The sequence below is a fragment of the Peromyscus eremicus genome, chromosome 4 (assembly GCF_949786415.1).
Source record: "Peromyscus eremicus chromosome 4, PerEre_H2_v1, whole genome shotgun sequence".
Classification (NCBI taxonomy): domain Eukaryota; kingdom Metazoa; phylum Chordata; class Mammalia; order Rodentia; family Cricetidae; genus Peromyscus; species Peromyscus eremicus.
Genome location: NC_081419.1, coordinates 126,541,113 through 126,563,697, shown reverse-complemented (window position 1 = coordinate 126,563,697; position 22,585 = coordinate 126,541,113). Strand labels below are relative to the sequence as shown.

Here is a 22,585-nt window from a genome sequence, read left to right as displayed (position 1 = left end):
CCTGTTTCAGAGCTGGGGTAAAATGCAGGGAGAAGCCGCTAAGCTTAGCGGCTTCTTCCCATCAGGGAGGAGGCCGTCTGCTGCCTTGGACTGTGCAGACTCAGGGAGGAAGTCCACCGGAACCAGATTCCGTTTTTAAAACCATGCTGAGGGCTGGAATTCAGGGCCTTGCTACATCTGAAGTCCTGGACCTAACTCTGACAGCTTGTCTCAAGGGACCATCACTTTTCCACGGAACCAAGAACATGCGTGTTTAGTACGGCCTGAGAAGGCCGGGGTCACGGGGAGGTTGGCATCATCTGTTGAGGGCCTACTGTGTGTCAGACACTCTACCCCATGCTTTCCCCATTCCACTTGAAGAGTCGGGTTTAGCTGTTCAGTTAAGGTCATACAGTTGGCCAGAGGTAGTGCAGGGCTTGAGTTCAGGAGGCTGGCTGCGGGGCCCTCGCTCTTAATATTTTCATGCATAGGTGAATGACAGGCTTCAAAGGCTTTCAAGGGAGAGCACTGGCTGAGGGGGAGGGTGGTTGGGTCTGGGACTTAGATTTTCTGTCAACTGTCTGTTCTCTCTGGGCCTCAGCTTCCCCTCTTCTGAGATGGAGAAGTTGGGCAAGATGACCTCAAGCTGGGGGCTAGGCCAGCTTTGATTTCCTCCTCTCCCAGGAGATCTGAAGTGGAAGAAGTCCTTGGCTAACTAGAGAGCTGACCAGCTAACCTATCTCACAAGGCCTTGGGGTGGGGGTATGACCTCAGACTCCATGTCTTGTTCGTAAGCCACTCCGTGGACACCTGTTTATTAGCAGGCAGGGAACTCAAGAAAAGACACCTGAGGAAGGCAGGCCCTGAGCACAAGCCACACACTGGGTGCTTCTCGCTGTGAAGGAGATTGGCTGGGTGCCTGGTGCCTGGAGGCCGGAAGTGCTTCATCCTTCCTGGGGGGCGGGCATGAAAGCATAACAGATACCGGGAGAGGCACACCGGGTCCTGAAGGATGCACAGGAGTTCTCTAGGAAGCATAGTCCCAGTGAGGGGAGCAGCCTATACAAACCACAGTCAGGGGAACAGCTCACTGTGTAGCCAACTCAGCAGGGTAATGAAAGGCCCTGAATGCCAAGGAGTCTGGACTTGGTCCTGGTGTTCTGGATGACAGCAGAGGTTGTATTTGAGAAAGAGACTCTGGGGGCTGGAGTGGAGGGAAAACTGCACATAGGACAGGCCCCTGGGCTTCGTGGCTCCGAGACAGGGCTCTTCAGGTGGCAAGAAACCCAGCCCCAAGGGATGGAGGGTTATAAAAAGGGCTTCAGTATGGCTGAGCCTAGGGTGCGTCAGCAGTCACTTGGAGCTGGGAGATTTTCTTTTTCTTTTTCTTTTTCAAGACAGGGTTTCTCTGTGTAGTTTTGGTGCCTGTTCTGGAACTCACTCTGTAGACCAGGCTGGCCTCAAACTCACAGAGATCCGCCTGGCTCTGCCTCCAAGTGCTGGGATTAAAGGTGTGCGCCACCACCGCCCGGCTGAACTGGGAGTTTTTCATTGGCCAAGCTCAGGTCCATCTTGCCTTAGCTGCACCTGTGGGGAAGATGGGAAAGGAAGCATTTCTCAAGGGACATGGGATGCCGTGCAGGGCAGGGGGAAGAGTGGCAGGTCACTGTGCACAGAGGTGCTGCTGTGTGGTTGGAGGACAGTCCTTGTCCAGCTCTCACCTTGTACCTCTGAGGCCAAGGCGTGACTGAAATGGGTTCCTCAAGGAAATCAGGCCTGGAAGCAAGGCCTAAGCCAAGGGCACAAAGTCTGGGGAGATGGTGTGAGTCCAGTGATAACCTTGGAGAATATGGAGGTGTCCTGCTCAGAAGGAGCCCAGCAGGCCCATGGACTGGTTAAGAAGAGTGGATGGAGGTGAAGGCCACATCCCAACAACCTACTGGCTGTCCCCTTCAAGTCTCCAAGTGTGGGGAAACAGTGGCTCATGGCTCAACCGCTTCCCATGGCTCTCTCTACCCCAGAGGTTCTCAACCTGTGGGACATGACTCCTTTGGTCGAATATCAGCTATCCTGCATATCAGATATTTACATTACAATTCATAACAGTTACAAAATTACAGCTATGAAGTAACAACGAAGTAACTTTATGGTTGGGGGTCACCACAACATGAGGAACTGTATTATAGGTTCTCGGCCTTAGGAAGGTTGAGAACCACTGCCATAGCCCATTCAAAAGCCATGACCCCATTCCAAGTCATAACCTGTCTCAGTGGCACCATTTCTGTCTACTTCCCTGTCAGAAACCCACGGCCCCTGCTCCTTCCACCCATCCCCAAGGGACCAGGAGGTCATCTCTACTTTGAGCACACAGGCTTTTCTCTCCCCTCCCTTCCCTTTGTTTCCCCTCCATTCCTTTTCCCTGTCCCTTCCTTCTCCTCCTCCTTCTTCTCCCCCACCCCTTTCTGGGACAGAGTCTCTTTCTGAAGCCCAGGCTGGCCTCAAACTCATGGCACTCCTCCTGAGAGCCAGGATCACGTGATGTGCCAGCAGGCTGGCATGGAGCTCTTTGGGGCCATTTGTTCCACACCCCTCAGCCAACCACGCCAAATAAACTTGGGCTTTGAAGCCAGGCAGACCTGGGTTTGAATTCTCCTGCAGCCTGCTTGGCTGTGTGATGTTCTGCACAGCATTTAGTCTCCCCAAGATGGCACTTTCTGACCTATCAGCAGAGCCACATATGACATAAAGTTCCGGCAGGCCCTCGGCAGATCTCAGTATTTGTTCAGTTACACCCATCCTACCTGATGTGACTCAGGCAGGCAGGGACCCATCTCCCCCATGCCTGGCACACAGTGGGGGATGTGGAGGGAGGGGCTTACCAGGCAATTTTTCTGTGCCAAGCAGACCCACGCTCCCCACCTCGGATCTTTGTGGGTGAGGCAGGGGGAGCCCTAGGGCACTACCCCATTCTGTGACACTGACCTGGCATGCCGCTAGGTGCCGGAGTCCAGCATCAATAAATTACTGGTGAGTTCAGGTGACGGGACAGATCCAGTGTCAGCTTCCTTTGTGTCCTATAGGAAGCCTCCAGGCCCCCTTCCTTAGCCTCCCCCACTGAGGGCTCCATCTGTCACCTTGATGGCACACCCATCTGCCCCATGTTGGGATGGCATCTCACAAAGCTTCTTCCAAGCCGGCACTGGCTCCATCCTACAGATGAGGAAACTGAGGCCGCATGAAGGGGAGTGACTCACCGGCCTCACTTCTCCATTGCATCAGAAGTCTCCATTACAAGACAGGTGCACTGTGTGTACACACATTTAGGGTTTCCTTATGGCTTCATTCCCTCCTGGGAGCTTGAGACAAAGTGCTCACCGTGTAGCTCAGGCTGGCCTCAAACTCAGGGTTGTCCTACTTGGGCATCCCAAGTGCCGGGATTACAGGTGTGTGTCACCCTACAGGCTGGCTTCATTCATTTCTTCACCATTGTGAACATTAGAGATTACCATAGACAGGACTGAGTCCCTGCTCTTCTGGAACACACATCCCAATGGGTGAGATGCCTCCAAGTGAAGGAGCAGGTGTCACAGTGGAGGGAGCTTCTGAGTTTGGGAAGGCAGACCAAGCAGGCCAGGGGATGGAGTGCCTGGGGGCCTTTTCAAAAGGGCAGAGGGGGCTCCTCCAGGGAAGTGATATTTCAATGAAACCCCTGAATGACAGTTTTAGTATTGCCTTAAGTTTTCACTTCTGGAAAGGTAGCTGTTGGACCCAGGGGACTATGAAAGTGGGCGGAGCTTGTACACCTGACTGTGTACCCACAGACAGTGCAGCCCAGGTCACTGCAGAAGTGGAGACCTAACTGCCCTTCTCCTGTTCCTCGCCCTGGGGACTTCCATCTTACTGGCCCATGGGTTTCCCAGGCATTTTCATCTCAGATCTCCCGCCCGACTGATGGCCTTTGAGTTTGAAATCTCAATCTACTAGTCTCAGCCTGGGGATGTACCTTAGTAAGCAGAGTGTTTGCCTAGCATGCATATTGTTCTGGGTTTGATCCCCAGCACCCCATAAACTAGATGTGGTGGCACATACCTATCATCCTAGCAATTGGAAAGTGGAGTCAGGAAGAAGTTCAAGGTCATCCTCAGCTACACAGTGAGTTTGAGGCCAGCTTGAGATCTTTGTGTCTAAATAAAAGGGGGGGGGGTCAGCTTAATGTCAAGAAAGCTGAGCAGTGTCCAGCTCACTTACTACTGATTTTCCGCACCCCGTGACTGTTTAACACACAGAAGATGCTAGAACAAATGTCCAAATGAAGGGTCGGTGGACATAATAATAGCAGGAGCAATTTCTCATTTGCACACAGCCCTGTGAGCTGGGGACTATCACCAATATCCCCATTTTACTGGCACTCAAAACTGAGCCTACAGACAAGGGACTTACGTCAGCAAGAGCAATGTTAGGAGAATAACAAATGTTGCTGGTGCGACAAGAACAGGGTGGTACTAAACACTGTAGATCTCAGTCTGACTTCATTCATTCATTCTTTTATGCATGCACGCATCCAATAATTATTTATTAATCCACAACCCTTACCCTGGGTAGAGGGTTCAGAGTCAACACTCTGAAAAGCCAGTGGTCCATTAGTGACCAGAAATACTTGAGTCAACTGTGGGGTGAGAAGCCCAGGTGGCTTGGCAAACTGGCAGGGAGATACTAAGCTGGAGGTGGCTTGATAGAGTGGTGCCAGGCCTGGTACTAGCTACTCCAGCCCCTGTTGGGGGTGGGCCTCTGTCCGAGCCTGACTCACTTGGCTCATACCCCAAGCCAGGAGCTTCCCAGGACAGCCTTATGGGCCACATGACCACTGTATATATATATTTCTGCCATCCTGGACCCAGCAGAGCTCAATGGCAGGCAGGTGATCCAGGCTAGACAAAGCTAGGTGTTCTGTGGACCAGCTTCTTTCCTCTTTTTGATTCAGTTTATCTGTCTACTAAGCTCAGTGACCTCATGCATTGCTAGCACTACTGGAAGGGGCTGTTAAGCCTGGGGTTTGGACATCTGGACAAACAGTTAAAACAAACAAACAAACAAACTACAAACAAAGAAACCAAAAAACCCAGGGCAGGGGCTGAAGAGATGGCTCAGAGGTTAAGAGCACTTGCTGCTCTTGCAGAGAATGTTCAGTTCCCAGCACACACATGGAGGCTTACACCCTTCTGTAACTCCAGTTCCAGGGGATCTAGTACCCTCTTCTGGCCTCTTCCAGGCATTACATGGACCCGGTACACATGCATACATACATACATACATACATACAGGCAAACCTCTTATATACATAAAATAAAAATAAATGCACCTTAAAATACATCTACACAGGGCATTTCACTAGTCTTTGACTCATGGACAACTTCTTTTGTCTCCTTCACAGGTATCTGGAAGGGGAGAAAGAGAGTAGTTGCCCCAGGGCCATGGATGTGGGGAGAGGCCCCCACCTTTCATTCTCTGGAACAGGATGCCATTGACAGGAACAGGCCAAAGGTCCAGGGATCTGTTTCTACAGCAGCAGGGACAGGCATGGGTGGCAGAAGGCCATCCTCATCCCAGGACTCAGCCATCTCCTGCCTCTTCACAGCATCTCTTGGGGCAAGAGGCTGGATGTGCCTGGTGTTGGGGAGCTGGCCCTGTGGAGAAGCTCGGGCTTCTGACCTTGTAGCCTTGGAACTACCTTCCTCCCTCACTTCCTCTGTACCTCAGTCTCTAACTAGCTCCTATGGATCTAGGATACAATGCAAAGACTCCCCCCTGGACCTCAATACTCCTGCCTTCTTCTGGGCACAGTGGCACACACCTTTAATCCCAGCACTCAGGAGGCAGAGGTAGAAGCAGAGGTGGGTGGATCTCTGTGAGTTCGAGACCAGCCTAGTCCAATAGCAAGTTCCAGACCAGCCAGGACTATACAGTTAGAAGACAAACAAGACCCCTGCTTTCCAACCCCTCTCTGCTCACCAATTGCGGCTTCTAAAAGATGGGATTTCTTTCCTCAAAGAGCTTTAGGGAAATGTTTTGGGTTTTGCTTGGTTGATTGTCTTTTGAGACAGGGTCTCTCTATGTAGCAATGGCGCAATGGCGCAATGGCTGTCCTGGAACTCTGTTGTTTTTTTTTTTTTAATAATTTATCTTTATTTTACGTGCATTGGTGTTTTGCCTGCATGTATCTGTGTGAAAGTGTCAGATCTTGGAGTTACAGACAGTTGTGACCTGCCTTATGGGTACTGGGAATTGAACCCAGGTCCTCTGGAAGAGCAGTCAGTGCTCTTAACCACTGAACCATCTCTCCAGCTTCTGGAACTCTGTTTTTTGTTGTTGTTTTGTTTGTTTGTTTGTTTGTTTGTTTTTAAGACAGGGTCTCTCGCTGCGCAGTGGTGGTGCACGCCTTTAATCCCAGCACTCGGGAGGCAGAGCCAGGCGGATCTCTGTGACAGGCACCAAAACTACACAGAGAAACCCTGTCTCGAAAAACCAAAAGAGAGAGAGAGAGAGAGAGAGAGAGAGAGAGAGAGAGAGAGAGAGAGAGAGAGAGAGACAGGGTCTCTCTCTACATAGCCCTGGCTGTCCTAGAACTCATTTTGTAAGCCAGGCTGGCCTCAAACTCATAGAGATACATCTGTCTCTGCCTCCCAAGTGCTGGGATTAAAAGTACTATGTCTGGTTTTAAAAAATTAAAATTACATTTTTATATCTATTTTGGGAAGGGTAGTAAGACATGCCATGTGAAGATCAGAGGACAAACTGCAGGAATTGGTTCTCTCTGTCGACCATGTGGGTCCTGGGGATCAAACTCAAGTCATCCGGATTAGTGGCAAGTACTTTACCAGCTTGCTGAACTATCTTGCTGGCCCCACCTCACTGTAGGGCTTTTGCCTCTGCTGTTCCCTCTTCCTGGAAGGCTCTTTGCTCAGATCTTAGCATGGCTGGCTCCAGGGCACCTGCCATTTAAGGCACCTCTCCAAGCCTACCTCCTCAGAGGGGCCTGCCTAACCCCTAAGAATAGCAGTCACTTCCTGCATTATTTACTTCCATAGTACGCTGTTTCCATCATGGGCCCTTTCCTGCAATTTCAGTGACTGACAGCTGGTTTGCTTGAAGGCCATTCACCCCACCCATTGAGGAGTTTCAGGAGAGGAGGACCTTGAGAAGCCCATGTTCCCACCAATGTTTGCTGAATGAATGAAACACCAAAAAATCAGTAAAGCCTGATTTTTTTATTTTAATTTCCCATCTTTAATACTTTGTGGCCCCCATGCAGAAGGCGGCATTTATTGGGCACTTTATATAGCAGACATCCTCTTGAGTATTTCTATACATGGCACACTGTCTGTCCCACAGATGATAAAGTTGAGGTCACCCAGCGAAGGTGGAAGCTGTCCGGAAGAACCTGGGAGCACGGAGCATGCTAATGCAAGTCTCAACTGCATTCAATTCCAAGTCTGTTTGACTCTGCACAAAGCTCACCAGACCTACTAGACCTCAGTTCAGGTCTGACAATCAGGTTTCTAGGATCTGGAAAGCAGGCAAAGACCTAGACCGGTAGAGAGGGGGTCTGGCTTAGTGATTATTCAGGTGTGTTCAGATGAGGACCCCACCACCTACAGGACTCCCTACTCAGTGATCATGAGCACTGCCAGGCAGAGCACTTTGGTTCTCAGAAAGGGAGCCAGCTGGAGGAATGCCTGCAAACTGGGAAATTCAGGCAAAAGCCCCCAGACCTCCGGGATGGTCATCTTTTGCCAGAACGTCTCCTCTTCATCCCTGGTTGAGTCCAAGCTATCTTGAAGCTCACTATGCTATGGAAACTGGCCTTGAACTCAACCTTTCTGCCTCCTTTACCACCACACCCAGCTCCCACTGGCCACCTCTTTATAGTGGGTATGGCGGCACAGATCCAAAAAGAGATCTTGGGGGAAGAAGAGGAGGAAAAGTGAGTGTGGAGTTGTTGGTGTATATAAAGTAACATGGAAATGTAAATTATCTAAAAATAATCGATGTGACATGCAGAGAGGTTGGAACTTGGAAGACCCCTTAGGTTCTTCCAGCATCTATTGGCACCTACTGTGTGCCAGCTGCTGTGCCAGGGCCGGAAATTCAAGGATGAGTCAGATAGGGCCCTGAGCATCTGGGTCCTCTGATTGGAGGGGTGGGAGGAGTGAGCTGGAGCTCCCACCTGAGAGAGGAAGGCCTGTCTGTGTGTGAAACGGTATGGGTGCCAGGCAGAATTAAGCAGAAACCCACTCCCCATACCTCCTTCCTCATGACCTTGAGCAGATCAGGCCCAACTCTCCACTCCCTAGAACCTTCTGGCAGATGGGGATGCCCTTCACAGCTGTCAGGGCCTGGCACCCAATAGTCCCAACGACTCGGGTACGAATGAGTACCTAGTAGTTCTCAGGTAGGAAATGATCCTGTTCTGAGACTCAACTCTTGAGTGATAATATGCTTGTAAGAGTGGCCCAGGGACATGGGGGTGGCCCCCAGGGGACAGCAGAAAGGATAGTGCGGTAATTTCTTACACCCTGATAAGAAGGAAGGCAGAAATCCTGGCGAATTGGCCTGAACCTTTTATTTATGCTTGTAATTTCATGGGGGAGGGAAGAAGTTCTATACTGGTCAGATCTGCTCAGGTGGGAGGGGATGTGGAGTCGCTTAAGTTCATTCACCAAAAAGGATTCTAGGCCAAGGTGCACCGGGGAAGGTCAGGCTTGCCAGCATGGGTTTGTGGGTGTGTCAAGGTCTTCAGAGGCGCAGTGAGGTTGGCACTAGTGAGACCACGGGACAAGGTGACTTCTGTAGGGCCTGGGGCTGCCCACCCCCACCTCCATTAAGGCAATGGCGGCCAATCTTTGGGTAATTCAGTTGAGGCGGAAAGAGAGGAAGTTTGGGGGCCCGAAGGCTGGAGGCTTGGGGTTCCCCAGCGGGAACAGTCCGGTTCTGGCACCCTGCTAACACTGACACCAGAGAGGTCAGGCCAATTCCGGAAGGGAGAGAGGGAGGGAGAAGAGCCTGCCCTCATAACGCCCGGATTGGGCTACCTCGGCTAGGACGACCCAACCCAGGAGGCCGGGGACGCGGGTCGCTGGGCTAGGGTCCGTGCCCTACTCCCCGCGGGACAGCTAGCCCGTCCCGGCAGAGCGCGGCCTTCTAGCTGTGGGCTGGGGCAGCCGGATGGAACGCGGTCCCTAGCTGGGTACTGAGCGCCTGCGGCTGCTGCCCTACGGGCCGCTGCCGGTGCGGCGGCCCCCGCGCCCCCAGGGGCCGGGCCGGGCGGGGCTGGGCTGGGCGCGCGGGCGCGGGAGGGAGGGGGGCAGGCGGCGGCGCAGGCTGCGCCGCTCTAACAGGTGGGATCCCGCGGCGTGGTGGAGGCGGGCGCGGGAGGAGGAGGAGGAGGAAGAGCAGCGGCAGCGGGAGCCGGAGCCGGAGCCGGAGCAGGAGCAGGATGAGCCGCGCAAGCTGACAGCCACCGCTGCCGCCCGCGCCCAGGCTCGGTCTCGCTCCCCGCGCCCGGGGCCGCTCCCCGCCTCCCGCCTCCCCTGGCCGCCCGCGGGGCGGCCCGCCCCCTCTGCACCTCCGGGCCCGGAGCTGCCTCCATCGCTCCTGCATCCCGGCCGGGGGGAGGAGGAGGCGGAGCAGGAGGCGAGCCGGAGCCGCCGCCGCCAACGCCGCCGCCGCCGCCGCCGCCCGAGCAGGACAGAGCGCGCCGCAGCCCCGCGCGTCCGGCCGCCGCCCGCGCCCATCCAGCAGCCGCGCCGAAGCCACACCGCGGGACAACCCGGGCTGCGGCGCGCCCCTGCCCAGCCCGGCCCGGCCCAGCCCAGTCCCAGCACCGGGCGGCCCGGTGGCCGGCCCGCCCCCAAGGGCGCCGGGCGCGGCGAGAGGATGCCGAAGCCGACGCTGCTGCTGCGCGGGGGCTGGGAGCGCGAGCGCAGCCCCGGGGACTCGGAGCTGGGCCGCCAGTTCCGGGACTGGTGCCTGCGCACCTACGGCGACTCGGCCAAAACCAAGACAGTGACACGCAGCAAATACCAACGGATCGCCGAGGTCCTGCAGGGCGGCGGCGGGACCGGCGCGGGCAGCGGCCCGGCGGCCGGCGAGAAAGGCAAGTTCCAGTTCTGGGTGCGCTCCAAGGGCTTCCGCCTGGGCAGCGGCCGGGAACCCAAGATGGGCCAAGTGGTGTATGTGCCGGTCAAGACGGGCTCGGTGAGTGCGCGCGCGGCGGCTGCGGGCCAGTCCCACGGCAGGGCTCGGGGAGGGCGGGGGCGGGGTGGGGGTGTGGATGTGTGTCCGAATGGTGTGTTCTTGGGGTTGTCGGTGTGTCTAGCCCACCCGGGGCGCGCGCGTCCCTGCTCACCAGCCCTCCCTGGCCCGCCTGGGCAGCGCTCCGGGTTTGGGGTGTCCCTGCCCCCCTCTGCGCCGCTGCCCGGGCCGTGGCCGTGACGGGCGGGCTGTCCCGGGCTGCTCACCCCAGCGTGTTCTGTCCTCCCGTCCCCTCCCCCCAGCCCCCCCGCCAGCAGGCGGCTGCTCCGGAGCTCCAGCCTCCCCCCTCCCGCCCCGGGGCCGCCTGTCCCGGGCGCCTCGCGCTCCCGCCCCCGGGCCGGCTGGGCGGTGTGTGTGTGGTGTGTGTGTGTGTGTGTGTGTGTGTGTGTGTGTGTGTGTGTGTGTGTATGTGTGTAAGGTGGTGCTGCGGGGGTGGGGAGGCAGGGGCAGCGGCGGGACGGGTAGTCCTCTGGGCCTCCAAGCACCAGGGGAGGGGGCCAGCCCTGGCACTGTCGCCCCGACCCCACCCGGCGCTGGCCCGGGGAGGGGCAGCCGGAGCCGCAGCCTGGCGCAGGAGCAGCCTCCCAAGGGTGGGTGGGGCGTCCCCGCCGCCCCCCGGGCCCCGCGCTCCCCCCACCACGGGACAGGGGCGGCATGACCTATCCATCCCCTCCCCTCCCCCGTCCCCCGGGCCGGCCCGGGTGGCTCTGGGGAGGGGGCGGGTAACCGCAGCCCCGGGGAAGGAGGAGGCTGGTGGCCGGGCGGGGGCGTCCCCTCCGGCCCGGGGCGCCCTGGAGAGGGCGTGCGGCTTGGGCCCCGCGGCTCCCCCCGCCGGGACCTCATTGTTCTGCAGAGGGTGGGGGCTGGGGGGGGGCGGCTGCTTTCGGGGCGCTGCTGAGCTTTGAACTTTCCGTCGCCCAGACCTTCGGGTAGTCTGTTCTGTCCCCGGCCCAGCCCGGCCGGGCCAGCCTAGCTTTCCTCCCCGCCGCCCCTCCCTGGCCTCGCCCGGCCGGAGCGCTAGAGCCCGGCCGCCCCGCGCCGGCCTCCCTCCTCCCTGCTCCCCCGCTCCCCCCTCCGCGCTCCTCCCCCGTCCGGCGCGCCCGCCCCGCGCTCAGCCCTGTCCCCGGCCGGAGCGGGCTCTTCACACACAATTGATTCGGTCGTTACGAAAAGTGCACTTGTCCCCTCCCCCTCCCCCTCCGGCGGCCGCCCGGGCCGGGCCCGCGGGGTGAGGGGACCGCGAGGGAGGGAGGCGGGAGGCAGGGAGCGGAGCCCGAGGCGCCTCCCCCCCGCGCCCAGGGGACGGGGCTGCAGGCCGCGGGGAGTGGGAGCCGCGAGCGCGGAGGGCGGGCGGCCCATCTGCGAGGAGCGCTGATAACCGCGCCGCTGCCGCTGAGGCCGCCAGCAGCCCATCTGCGCCGCTGCCGCCTCCGGCCGGACGGGGAACAGGGGGCAGGGCCGAGGGGCGCGCCCACCGGCTTCCCGGAGCGGGAGGCTGAGCCATGTCCCTGCGGCGCGGGTCACAGAGCCCCCAGCGCAAATGGGCACTCGCCCCCAAACGCAGGGAGTCTGGGTCATTGTCCCCTGCTCCGATGGGCCAAGGATCCTCCCTCAACCAAATCACTGTCCGTTTGCCCTTACGGGGCAGGTAAGCTGTCACCTCCCACAAGCATGCTAGGTCAGCCCTTCCCACCCTGCCAGTTTGGGACTTCCACTTGGTTCTCCCCATCCTGAGCAAGCCCTCCCGCCTCCAGGTGGTTTTTCCCAGGGCAGCCATCCACTAGTCGGTTAGTTAGATCCGTGCCTTCAGCCTTCAGGGCTTCCCAGGTCAGCCCCCACCTCATCTTTCTCCTGGCTACCCTTCCCAGCAGCGTGGAGTCTTGCCCCAACTCCTTTTTAGGTAAGATTCCCCAGTCCACCCACTACTATTGGAGTTCAGGGGCGATGCTCCCACACCTGGCAGCTGGTTTACTGGCTCTCTGTGGGTCACCCACTCCCCTAGGGAGTGGGAATCATGAGGCAGTTTGTCCATCCTTTTCTTCCACACAGCTGTCACGGCAGAACACCCCTTCCCATGCACCAGCAGAAGCTGGTGCTAGGCTTGGGCTCTGGTCCTGCCTGAGCTAGCTCACTAGCTGGCTGCTTCGGCTCTTTCAGCTCACTCTGCCTGTCTTGCCTGCCTTTTACAGCAGGGACCTGACAAGCCTCCACCCTGGCTCTAGACCAATAATAAACCTTCCCCAGGGGACCACCTGCCCGGGAGGCAAAGAAACAGGACCCAGGCCTCCCTGCCCAGGCTGCCAAGAGGATGGCAAACACAACAGGCGTGCCCTCCTGTGACAGCCTGCCCCTCCAGTTCCCCGTGCCTGCTTGCCTGGCCTGCTTGTCCCCAGAGAACCTGTTAGTTACTTGCCACATGCCTAGCCAACCAGAGCCAGCCACTGGAGATGTCCAGAGTGCTGCCACCCCATCTCCAAGTATCTTCCTGGGGTGCCGTTATCATTTTTTTCATTTCTATTTTCCTTTTCGCTGCTCTGAGGAGCAGACCCTGCTGGGGATTCCGAGGCAGCCATGGCCTCTTCCTAGGAGGGCCTAAATGGGAGATTTTTTTGAAAGATGTAAAGGTCATCCTTCTGCCTTTACTGATCCACACACACATACACGTGCACATGCATACACATACACACACACACACACACACACACACACACACACACACACACACACGGCAGACATGCACCTGGAGATGAAAGTTGTCATTGCTTCTGGTGTCAGTGGGAAAGATTCAGTAGTTTTGTCTTGGGTGGGTTCTTGTGAAGGTCATTGGGCCATAAACCTTTGTCTAGGACTTTTATTTGGTGTCTCCAGGCCTCGAGGTAGGCCCTGGGCCATTGAGATGAGCACTGGGCTTTGGAGTGGGTGAGTGACTTCTCCTGGGACACCCTGCTAGCAAGGAAGACAGGTGTGGCTGACCAAGTGATAGTCTGCTGAGGCTGGAGGGGGGGGGGGGGCAGGTAGGAAATGTCAGAGACGTGAGGAGCCAGAGATAAGCCCAGAGGTGGCTTCAGTGGGCCGAGAGTGACCATCATGTGGGTCCTCTCTCTTCTCACGCCACCCCGGGTCTGCTTTCTTCCCCCCTGTAGTTCTGTGAAGATCTGCGGTCAGGGCCCTTTCCCAGTTTCCAGGCCAGCCTCAGGTCGATGATCTGACACTTGTCCTGTCCCATCTGGCCCTGAGCTTTTCTGGGTGTGTGTGACAAAGGCTTAATCTGTCCGGACGGACGACGGGCCAGGGCAAAGAGGAGGGCGCAGGGAATTACACTCAGCAGGGCCTCCTGCAGCTGGGGCCCATGTGGGGGTGGGGCTTGGCGGGGGAGGGAAGCCTAGCTTCGGGGAGGCAGGCTGGTCTCAGTGTGCAGGTTGTCACAGGAAGTCAAAGGTGCAGGCAGAAGACAGAGAGGGCGGAGTCCCTCACTTGTGCTCACAGGGACGAGATCTTTTATGATAAGAGCCAGCCAGGGCCTCTGGCTGGGCAAAGCCTGGTTAGTTAGGCTTTATTATTTCTTGTGTTTGGCCTGCTTTGGCCACATTGGGTGTCTAAGCAGGGGAAGTGAACCCCTTGGAGGGAAGACCCTCCGATTCTGTTCCAGCCACATAGTGAGCCCACCCCTCTCCTTTTCCCCTGGCCTCTGAGTGGGGCTGTCTCTGGGACCGAGGAAGGCCACAGATCAGGCTGGGCCAGGACCCTGAGCCAGTTGTCAATTCCTAGGTCAAGAGAACCCCAAGGCTCTTTGGAGAGAAGTGGTCTCAGACCAACAGTACCATCTTCCAGTACACAAACTGCGGCCCCGGGGAGAGGCAGCGCCACTGTGAGAGCCAGCACTGGGGCATAGGTCTCTGAGCTCCACCATGGTCTCTCCTGGGCCTAGCACATGCTTCGGATCCCACCATGAGAGCCATATTCCTCCAGGGTCCCCTGTGTGATCGCCCAACTCTACTGTCAACACGAGGCTTCTGCGAGCTGGACCCCAGGTGTTGCGCTGGCCAAATTGACTAATGGTGGTCTTTTCCCAGTTTGCAGATGACGTTCATTTAGTGGAAAGCGTTTTCACAGTCTGAAGTCTTCCTCCCCAGAGCTTTTGTGTAAACCTTTGGCACCTGCGGCCACTGGTCTGGGCGGGAAAGGGCCTCTGGTGATGCAGTGTAACACTGTAACAGGCTTTGACTGAGTAACAGGCTTCTGCCTTCAGGGGAATGCCTTCCTCAGGATTCTCCTTGGTTTTCTTCAGACTGTCACCACCACACCTATTTTTCTCTCTGCCTCTCTCTCCTTTTTTCTTCTTCCACCTTTTTTTTTTTTTTTTTTTTTTTAAATTTTAGATAGGGTCTCATTATGTAGACCCCAGCTGGCCTGTGTAGACCAGGCTGGTCTCAAACCTGGTAGAAATCATGGGATTAAGGGAAGCACTCATGGCGCCTGTTCCTCAGTAGGCTAGTATGTGCCTGTCACTGGCCTGAGATGCCACTTCAGCTTGTGGGAATCTCACAGCAGCGTAGAGGCCAACATGCTATTATCATCACCTCTCAGATAGGTAAACTGAGGCTTAGGGAACGTAAAAAATTTCCCTAGACCACACTACTGAGTGGGCAGGCCTTGGGCTTGGGTACTGACTGCTTCATACGCATTTCTGTTCTGGCCCTAAGGTATACTGCAACCTAATCTAATCTGAATGTCTAAGCCCTTCGTGATAGGCTTTCAGTCCCTTACATTTCAGTCTGGATTTGTTTAGGAGAACCTCCCAGTCAAGATGTCTGGAATTGTAGATTGGTGCCATGTAAGATGTCTGGGGTTTTTCTGGAGCACAACAGGGTAGGAATGGGTGAGGAAGGCCTCTGTTGTCCTGGGTCTCAGGGGACTTTGGGAAGAGAGTTGACCGTGGTGTCTGGTGCAGGCCTCATTTAGATTGCTCAGGAGTGGCAAAGGAAGGAAAGGCCTTTTCATTAATTAAGCCGCCATAATTTGGGTAACAGGGTCCTGGAGCCTTGGGGAGGTATTTTAGAGCTGAGTGTCATTTGGATCTGAGTGTCGGGCTGTGGCTTTCTGAGTCCTCTTTGGCTCTGGGTCACTCCACTGGGGTGGGGACAGCATGTACTCTTCTTCCTTCACTAAGTAGCCTGCCCTCTCCTTTGTGACCCAGATGGGCTACCTTCCTGTCTAGAAGGCCAGGAAATACTACTGGGAACACTGGTGGGTGGGTGGGTGAGAAGGAGTTGGGGTAGGGAAGCCTGTGGCTAGGGCCCTCTAGGGACAAAAGTTGATGGCGTCAGACCAACCTTGGCTTCTCCAAGCCAGCTCTTACCTTAGAGGTTGTACCACTGATGACGGAGTCCACACGAGTGTGAAGCCATGGGGTAAAACACATGTGCACAGTGTGTGTGTGCATAGAGTACATGCTCAAGTCAGCCATGTGGGTATGCCTGTCTGTGTTGGTTGAGAATGGTGGTGGGAATGTGTGCCCGGGCACCGGTGTGTGCAGGTGGAGGGAGGCAGCATGCTTGTGATGTATGTGGTTGTGAGCGTCTGTGTTGGCAGCTGTGGGAACACCTGGGGTGTTGTGCCGGCAGACCATGGTGAGACTGTGTGTGAGGATCCGATAGAAAGCCCTGGCTGGCTGGTGGTGTGCTGTTCATGGGGTGCTCTTCATCACAGCTAGGTCAGCCCAAGGGGACACCCTGACTCTGGTGTTCCTCTTGGCCAGCTGAAGCCGAGTTAGAGAAAGTGAGTGGAAGATGGGGCCTTGTCCCCATGCTGGAAACTAAAATATTTCCTTGACAGCCTCTCCCATCCCCAGGTCCAAAGTCTAGTCCCCAGGGCAGGATGGATCGTTCTGGAAGAGAGGGTTCTGAATCTAAAGTAAGGTCGGGCCCCATGGATCTCAGCTCCACTTTGGTGGCAGGTAGCCTTCCTGGAATCTTCAAGCCTCTGTTTCCTTGCCTGGAAAACAGTGAAAGGATGCCGAACCTGGACAACCTGGAGATCGCAGTGTTCTCCTTGAGGGTGGTGGTTAAGGAAGGCGCCCAAGGTCACCCTGCTAGTGTACAAACCAGGTCTGGCCCCTGAGCACTAGAGCAGGCAGAGGAGTGGGAGGAGGCTGGGTGGCAGCAGCCTGCTGTGGCCACTGGCTTGTTAGAGTAAAAACTGCACTTATGACATGGGGTGGGACTCAGGCTTTCCAGCCACAGGGCCATGGATGGGTTTGCATCCCTGTTCCAACCTCTCTTAGGACACTCCTGTGAAGTTCACGTCCCAAGGCACACAGCAAGTGTTAGAAAAAGTTAACTGCTAGGTGAGCTTGCTGAGCTTTGCTCTTCCGAAAACCGCGACGGTGATGAAAACTGTCATGGACGTTTGATTGGGACCCAGCCCAGGCCCTGGGACTCAGTAGGCAGCTGCAGGGACTTGCTTCCTTAAGATTGTGCCTGAGGCATCTCTGTGCTGCTGTGTCAAATCAGGGGCGGGGAACTTGGCGGGAACTGAGTACCCCTCAGTACCCGGTACCCCTCTTTGCCGCTGCTGGGAAGGCTGGCAGGGAGGGGAGGTTTACCACAGCCTGGTGGGCCCTGTTGAAGGCCCAGCCCACCACCTGCTAATCCCTTAGGCCAGGGTCTGAGCAGGTCTCTCAGTCACCCAAGCCCCTACCCTGTGCCAGTTAATTAATCTTCCCCCTGAAACGTGGGACTAGAGAGGTCAGAAGCCCTTCCTGGGTTCCCCAGGAAGCAGGGTTCAGACGCCAGAGCTCTGTCTGGCTTTCTCTGCAGAGTGTCCTCAGCCTCCGCCCACCCCAGGCTCACAGAGCTCTTGCCTGAGGGCCATTCTGAGGTTTCCCAGACCTCCATCAGCCCTTCCACCTGCTGGCCCAGCCTGGGGAGGCAGATGCCACCCTCCCTCCCTCCCTCCCTCCCCCCCTCCCCCTTCCCTCTCCCCTCTTCCTGGTCCTGATCAGCTACAGCTGCAGGCCTGGCCAGGGCAACTCCAGGGGCTGGGGAGTCTGGAGGGAAGCTGCTTGGCCCTCGGGACAGGGTCACCAGCTCCTCCATCTTTGTGCCTCTTGGCCACCCTGGGACATGTAACTCCTCTGCTTTCTCAGACAGGAAAAGTGAGACAGTGCAGAGGGAATTCACTCGAGGTCCAGCAGAATCCCAGAGCTGAGCAAACATCTGGTTGTAAAAGCCAAGCCCCCCGACTTGCTTCTTGTTGTCAAGCCTCTCCTCCCCATCTAGTCCCTCCATCCCGCCTTTCTGAGCCACATCTAGGAGGTGTTTTACCTCTTTCTTATCTTTGTCTCCTTACTCAGCCAGCTCACTTGAAAATCCTGATTCTGTCTTCAGCATCTCAAGCCCCACCACGTCTAGGCCTCCTTCAGCTGTGACCAGCCCTGGCTAGCGTGGCATCAGCCTCCTACTGGTTCCCAAATCCACTCTGGCCAGAGGATCCCTTCTTCGTCCATACAACCAGAGGGCGACTTTTTGAAAAGCAAGCCAGGTTCTGTCCTTCTGCCCAGAGCCCTCCAGGACTTTACCGGATTCCTGGATGTAGTGGCACACACCTGTAATGTGACCCTCAGCACTCAGGTACAGGACAGCTTGGGCACAACTGGGACCATACAGTGAGACTCAGCTCAGAAACCAAACACAAGATCCCACCTCACTCAAGGCAGGGGTGGATGTCCCCGAGCCCCGTGAGATCTGGCCAGCTGCCTGCTGCCTTTGAGCCTGCCGCCTGCTGTCTGTACAGCCGTCCACTCATCCATCTGGCCACACCCTACCGGCTTCTGCTATTTTACAAGTACAGTAGGCCCCAGGGCCCTTGCACTGGCTTACCCCATCATCTCCCTTCACCCCAGTTTTCTGTGCGGCTGTCTGGCTCTGTCTCCTTGAAATCTTTGCTAAATATCACCTCTTCAGAGAGATCGCCCTGAGGTCTCTCGGATGCTGTCCCCACCTCTCTTTCCTGTCACCCTTGTGTGACTTGGTAGACAGTACTGCTTCAGTGTTTTCTCTCAAGGTGGCAGCTTCAGTAGGGCTCTGCCTGTTTGTTTACTCTACATCCCAGAGGCCTGGAGTAGCCCCTGCCCCTCCGGGGTCCCTGCAGGGAAGGGTTACACAGATGTTCCCCTCTGAGTCAGACTCCAGGAACTCTCTTCCAGCCCTGCACCCCAGGGCCCCAGAGCCCTAAGCACAGACACAGCCTTCAACCCACGGGTGCCTGGGAAGTCCTCAGAGAACTGACCTTTGACCTGGGCCTTAAGGTGCCCAAAACATCTTTCATGAGTGTAGAAATAAAGAGGTTGTAACTGAGGCAAGGTGGATGCAGCTGGTGAGGCCTTTGCAGGATGGAATCTGGCTGGCTTTCCCTGTGGCTGAGGATGGCCACTGATTTAGTCTTTTGAGAACAGAATGGCTTCAGAATCCGAGGACTGTGCTGGGGAACCTGGATGGGCTAGCTGGAGAAGGATCTGGAAAAGTGCTATACCTGCAGGGTAGTTGAGTAAGGGTTGAGGTTAGGTTGGTTTAGAAGGAGCCTTGGAGTCATGGGGTTATTATGGGCTCTAGAGAAGGAGAAAGGGGTTCAGTCAGAGAAACAGCCATGGGAGGTTGTAGGAGACTCTCTACAACCTCTTCTCTCTCTCTCTGGAGACTCTCCTTATGGGAGCTGGGACAGCAGCTGGGGTAGGGCGGTATGAGATGGAAAGAGAGACACCCAGAAAGCCACGAGATGTGTGGAGGCACTGGCGGATCTGGATGAAACTGTAGGTGGCAGGGGGTATGTGGGGGGGCAGCAGGGGTGTGTGGTGGGGTGGCACGGATGTGGGAGGGGTGGGGGGTTGGCAAGGGTGTGGGGGTGGCAGGGATGTGGGGGTGACAGGGGTGTGTGGGGGTGGCAGTGGTGTGTATGGGGTGTGACGGGTGTGTGGGTGGGTGGCAGGGGTGTGGGGCGTAGCAGGGGTGTGGGGGTGGTGGCAGGGGTGTATGTGGGAGCGGCAGGGGTGTGGGGGAGTGGTAGGTGTGTGACTGGGGGGTCTTGAGCAAACTCTGGTAAGTAGAATCTAAGAAGTGTCCACAAGCCCTAGGGTGGCTGAGGGAGGCCAACAGGGAACCCTAGTGACTCAAGCCTCAGTGGCCAGCTCAGGAGCTGCCATGTGCTCTGGAACCCTGGGCTGCCTGGAACTTTCCTGCTGGCTTGGGACCCGTCATCTCTTGCTCCTGGAAGGCCTCTGCTTGGGTGGATGACTCAGCATTTCTCAGCATCTGAGGACTGAGCAAATGTTCTAGCAGACATGGAGCCTTCCCTCCTCAGGCCAGGCCTAATGGAGTGTGAGGGGTGGACAAGAACACATGAGGTCCAGGGCCTCATCTCAGGTCCGTCCGTCTGTCCGTACGTACGTCCGTGGACTGGCCCCTAGCTTCCCAGTCTTGCATGGTCCTCAGCCACCTTGAGAGGTTGTTATGACCCCATTCTACAGGTTAGCAAACCAAGGCACAGCCTGTGCTGGGCGCCCAGCTAGGTAGCCACTAGCAACTTCTGTTTCATCAGAAGAACGGGTCTGATGGCAGTTCTTCAGGGTTGATGGGAAAATTAAGGAAAGAATTGAGTTAAATGTATCACATAGTGGGGTTGACATTCTCATGGGGATGTGAAGAGGTCCGCACAGACACTCAGTACTCAGGACTAGGCTAGAGCAGTTACAGGGAAGACCAGAGGACAACAGGACCAATGGCAGACATGCCTTTAGAGCCCCGGTGCCTGTTCTGGTCCGGGCCCTCTGTGCTGATAAAATCTGTACCCTGCGGGTTGGGCATGAAGCTCAGTTTGCTAGGCTGGTTAGAGTAGGGGCTGTTGCTCCATCTCAGGCACCTGGGGGAGGGGGAGGGCTCCTGCAAAGATGCCAGAGTCAAGCCGCTGTCAGCCTCTGGTGAGATCCTCTTTGGGATAGCAAGAAGGCTGGAGGGGGGAAGTAGCACCCGGAGCTCAGTCAGTGGCTTGAGGGACCTGGAGCTTCTCCAGAACTCTGAGTTGAGAGGCCTGGGGGAGTGGGGGATTATCGGTGGTTTTGTTTTGGTGATGGTGTCAGAACCCAGGGCCTGTGCATGCTGTGCCCTCAAGCCCTTTAGGTTGATGCTGAGGCTCTCTGCAAGTATATGGAGCAGTGGGGAGTTGGAGGCAGGGGACTGGTCTGAGGCAGGGAGCCTCAGGAATCTTGAACACATCCCCTTTCTAGTCCCTAGTTTCTTCCTTTATTACATGGAACGATAGGACTGGCAGTGTAGCTCAGTGGTTGTGATCTTACTTAGCGTGAACAAGGTCCTAGGTTCCATCCCCAGCACCACAAAATATTTATTCATGTGTATGTATGTGTGTCTGCATGAGTTTATATGCACCATATGCATGCAGGTGCCCATGGGGACCAGAGAGTGTTGAATCCTTCCAAGTTGGAGTTGTAGGTGTTTGTGAGCTGCATCACGTGGGTGAGAACTGAACCCAGGTCCTTTGTAAAACCAATAAGTATTCTTAAACACTGAGACGTCTCTTCAGCCCCAACTACAAAGGAAGTTTAAGGAATATAAATAAAATGGAGTAGAAAACGCTCTGGATTCCATCCATCCTCTTGCAGGCTCTAGGCCACTGTGTAGGGCTTCTACCCCAGGGTGATGGCCCTGTCCTCAGTACCAGTGAGCTGCTGTCAGGGCTTTGATGGAGTGAATGGCCATTGAACCACAGGAGCAGCAGGGCTGCCTGCGGACCCTTGGGTTCAGTGGCCTGGCCTCTGGTTGAGCTCTCAACTAGCGCTCACTCGAGGACCTTGAGAAAGTCCCTGCCTCCTTTCAAGCCAGTTTTCCTTCTGTGAGCCCGATGGTCTTGCCTGTGTTGAAGCTGTGGGGAGTCGGGGAGACTCCCAGCAAAGGTGCTCAGCCCAGAAATCCAGAGGTTTGCTGCTGCACCTGGCCTGTCGTCAACAGCAGCTGCAGGGGACTCTGGGATCGAGGGTCAAAGAAGCAGTGGGCTGTGGTGATGAGAGAGAGTGAGGGGGAGTGGGCACAGGGGCACAGGCACTGCACGGAGGAGGCTTCCAGGAAGAGGATTGGTTGGGACCTGGTCCTCAGTCACTGAGTCAGGAGGTGAGCCCGTTGGGAGGGTGGCTTTCAGGAGGCAGGAGGAAGAACCCAGCCAGGCTGCCCACTAAGAGCTGTGTGTATCCCAGGTGTGGTGGCACACAAACTTAATCCCGGCACTTGAGAGGCAGAGGCAGGCAAATCTCTGAGTTCAAGGCCAGCCTGGACTACGTAATGAGTTCCAGGATAGCCAGGGCTACACAGAGAAATCCTGTCTGGAAACAACCCCTTCCTCCCCCCACACACAAAAGAGCTGTATCTGTGTCTGTGTGTCTGTCCCCTGGGGTCTGGGGGCTCTGGATTCAAATCCTTGTTCCCTTACTGACTATGGAACTTTAGAAACAACTTCAAGTCTCCATTTCCACATCTGTAAAATGGAAGAGTGATGATGTTAAGGCTCTCTTGGGGTATAGGGCTGATTAGGGGTACACTGGGTCAAGTGCCCCCTGCATACCTCCAGAGTGAAAACAGTGACTGCAATGGCACAGCCTGTGTTTGGTGACTACCTGGGAAGTACCAGGTCCTGTGCCAGAGACCTTCGGTGTGCTGGGCCTTGTGTGGCTGACCACTTGTCTTTCCTCACACACAGAGTCAGGCTCAGAGAAGCTGAGTCCATGTGTCAAGGCTTCACAGTTGTAAGAGACAGAGTGGTCACCGGGAGCCCCATGATGAAGTCTGACTTTGGCTCCCCACATCGCCCATCCTTTTGGCAGCTGGACCCAAACCCGGGGGACTGTAGGGGTGCTGTATAGGCTTGGATAGTGGCTCTTGCAAGGATGGGCAGGGTAGTGTGGATCCATATGGCAAAATGCTAACTCTGGGCCACGCTGTTGTTCCATATCAGCCCAGTGGGAGGGCCTGGTGGCAGCTCTGAGGGGTCGAGGCCCTGTCCTTTATGGTGGCAGAAGTTTCTGTTCGGCCACAGTGCTGCTACAGCTCCAAGAGACCAGTATGGTCTGGATGGCATCGGAGCTGAGGGTGAGGAGAAGGTGCCATGGGGTCAGGGAGGGATCAGGGAAGCTGCTGTGAGCCAGTGATTCTGGAACCGGGGAAGGAGGGGCCAGGGCCTCCCAGGAGAGCTAGGACCCTGTGGGCAAAGGTGCTTGGGACAGGCTTGCTTACAG

The 22,585-nt window shown here is 56.2% G+C and overlaps 1 protein-coding gene across 2 annotated transcripts in view; it reads left to right on the top strand.

The window, feature by feature from the left end:
* The first annotated feature begins 9,912 nt into the window (after positions 1 to 9,912).
* Nol4l (nucleolar protein 4 like) overlaps positions 9,913 to 22,585 on the top strand; it is a 125,123-nt gene continuing 112,450 nt past the window's right edge. For both annotated transcript variants that reach the window (XM_059261667.1, XM_059261666.1), the window contains exon 1: positions 9,913 to 10,233. In XM_059261667.1, the coding sequence (XP_059117650.1) occupies positions 9,913 to 10,233 (321 nt within the window). The remainder of the gene's footprint in view (positions 10,234 to 22,585) is intronic.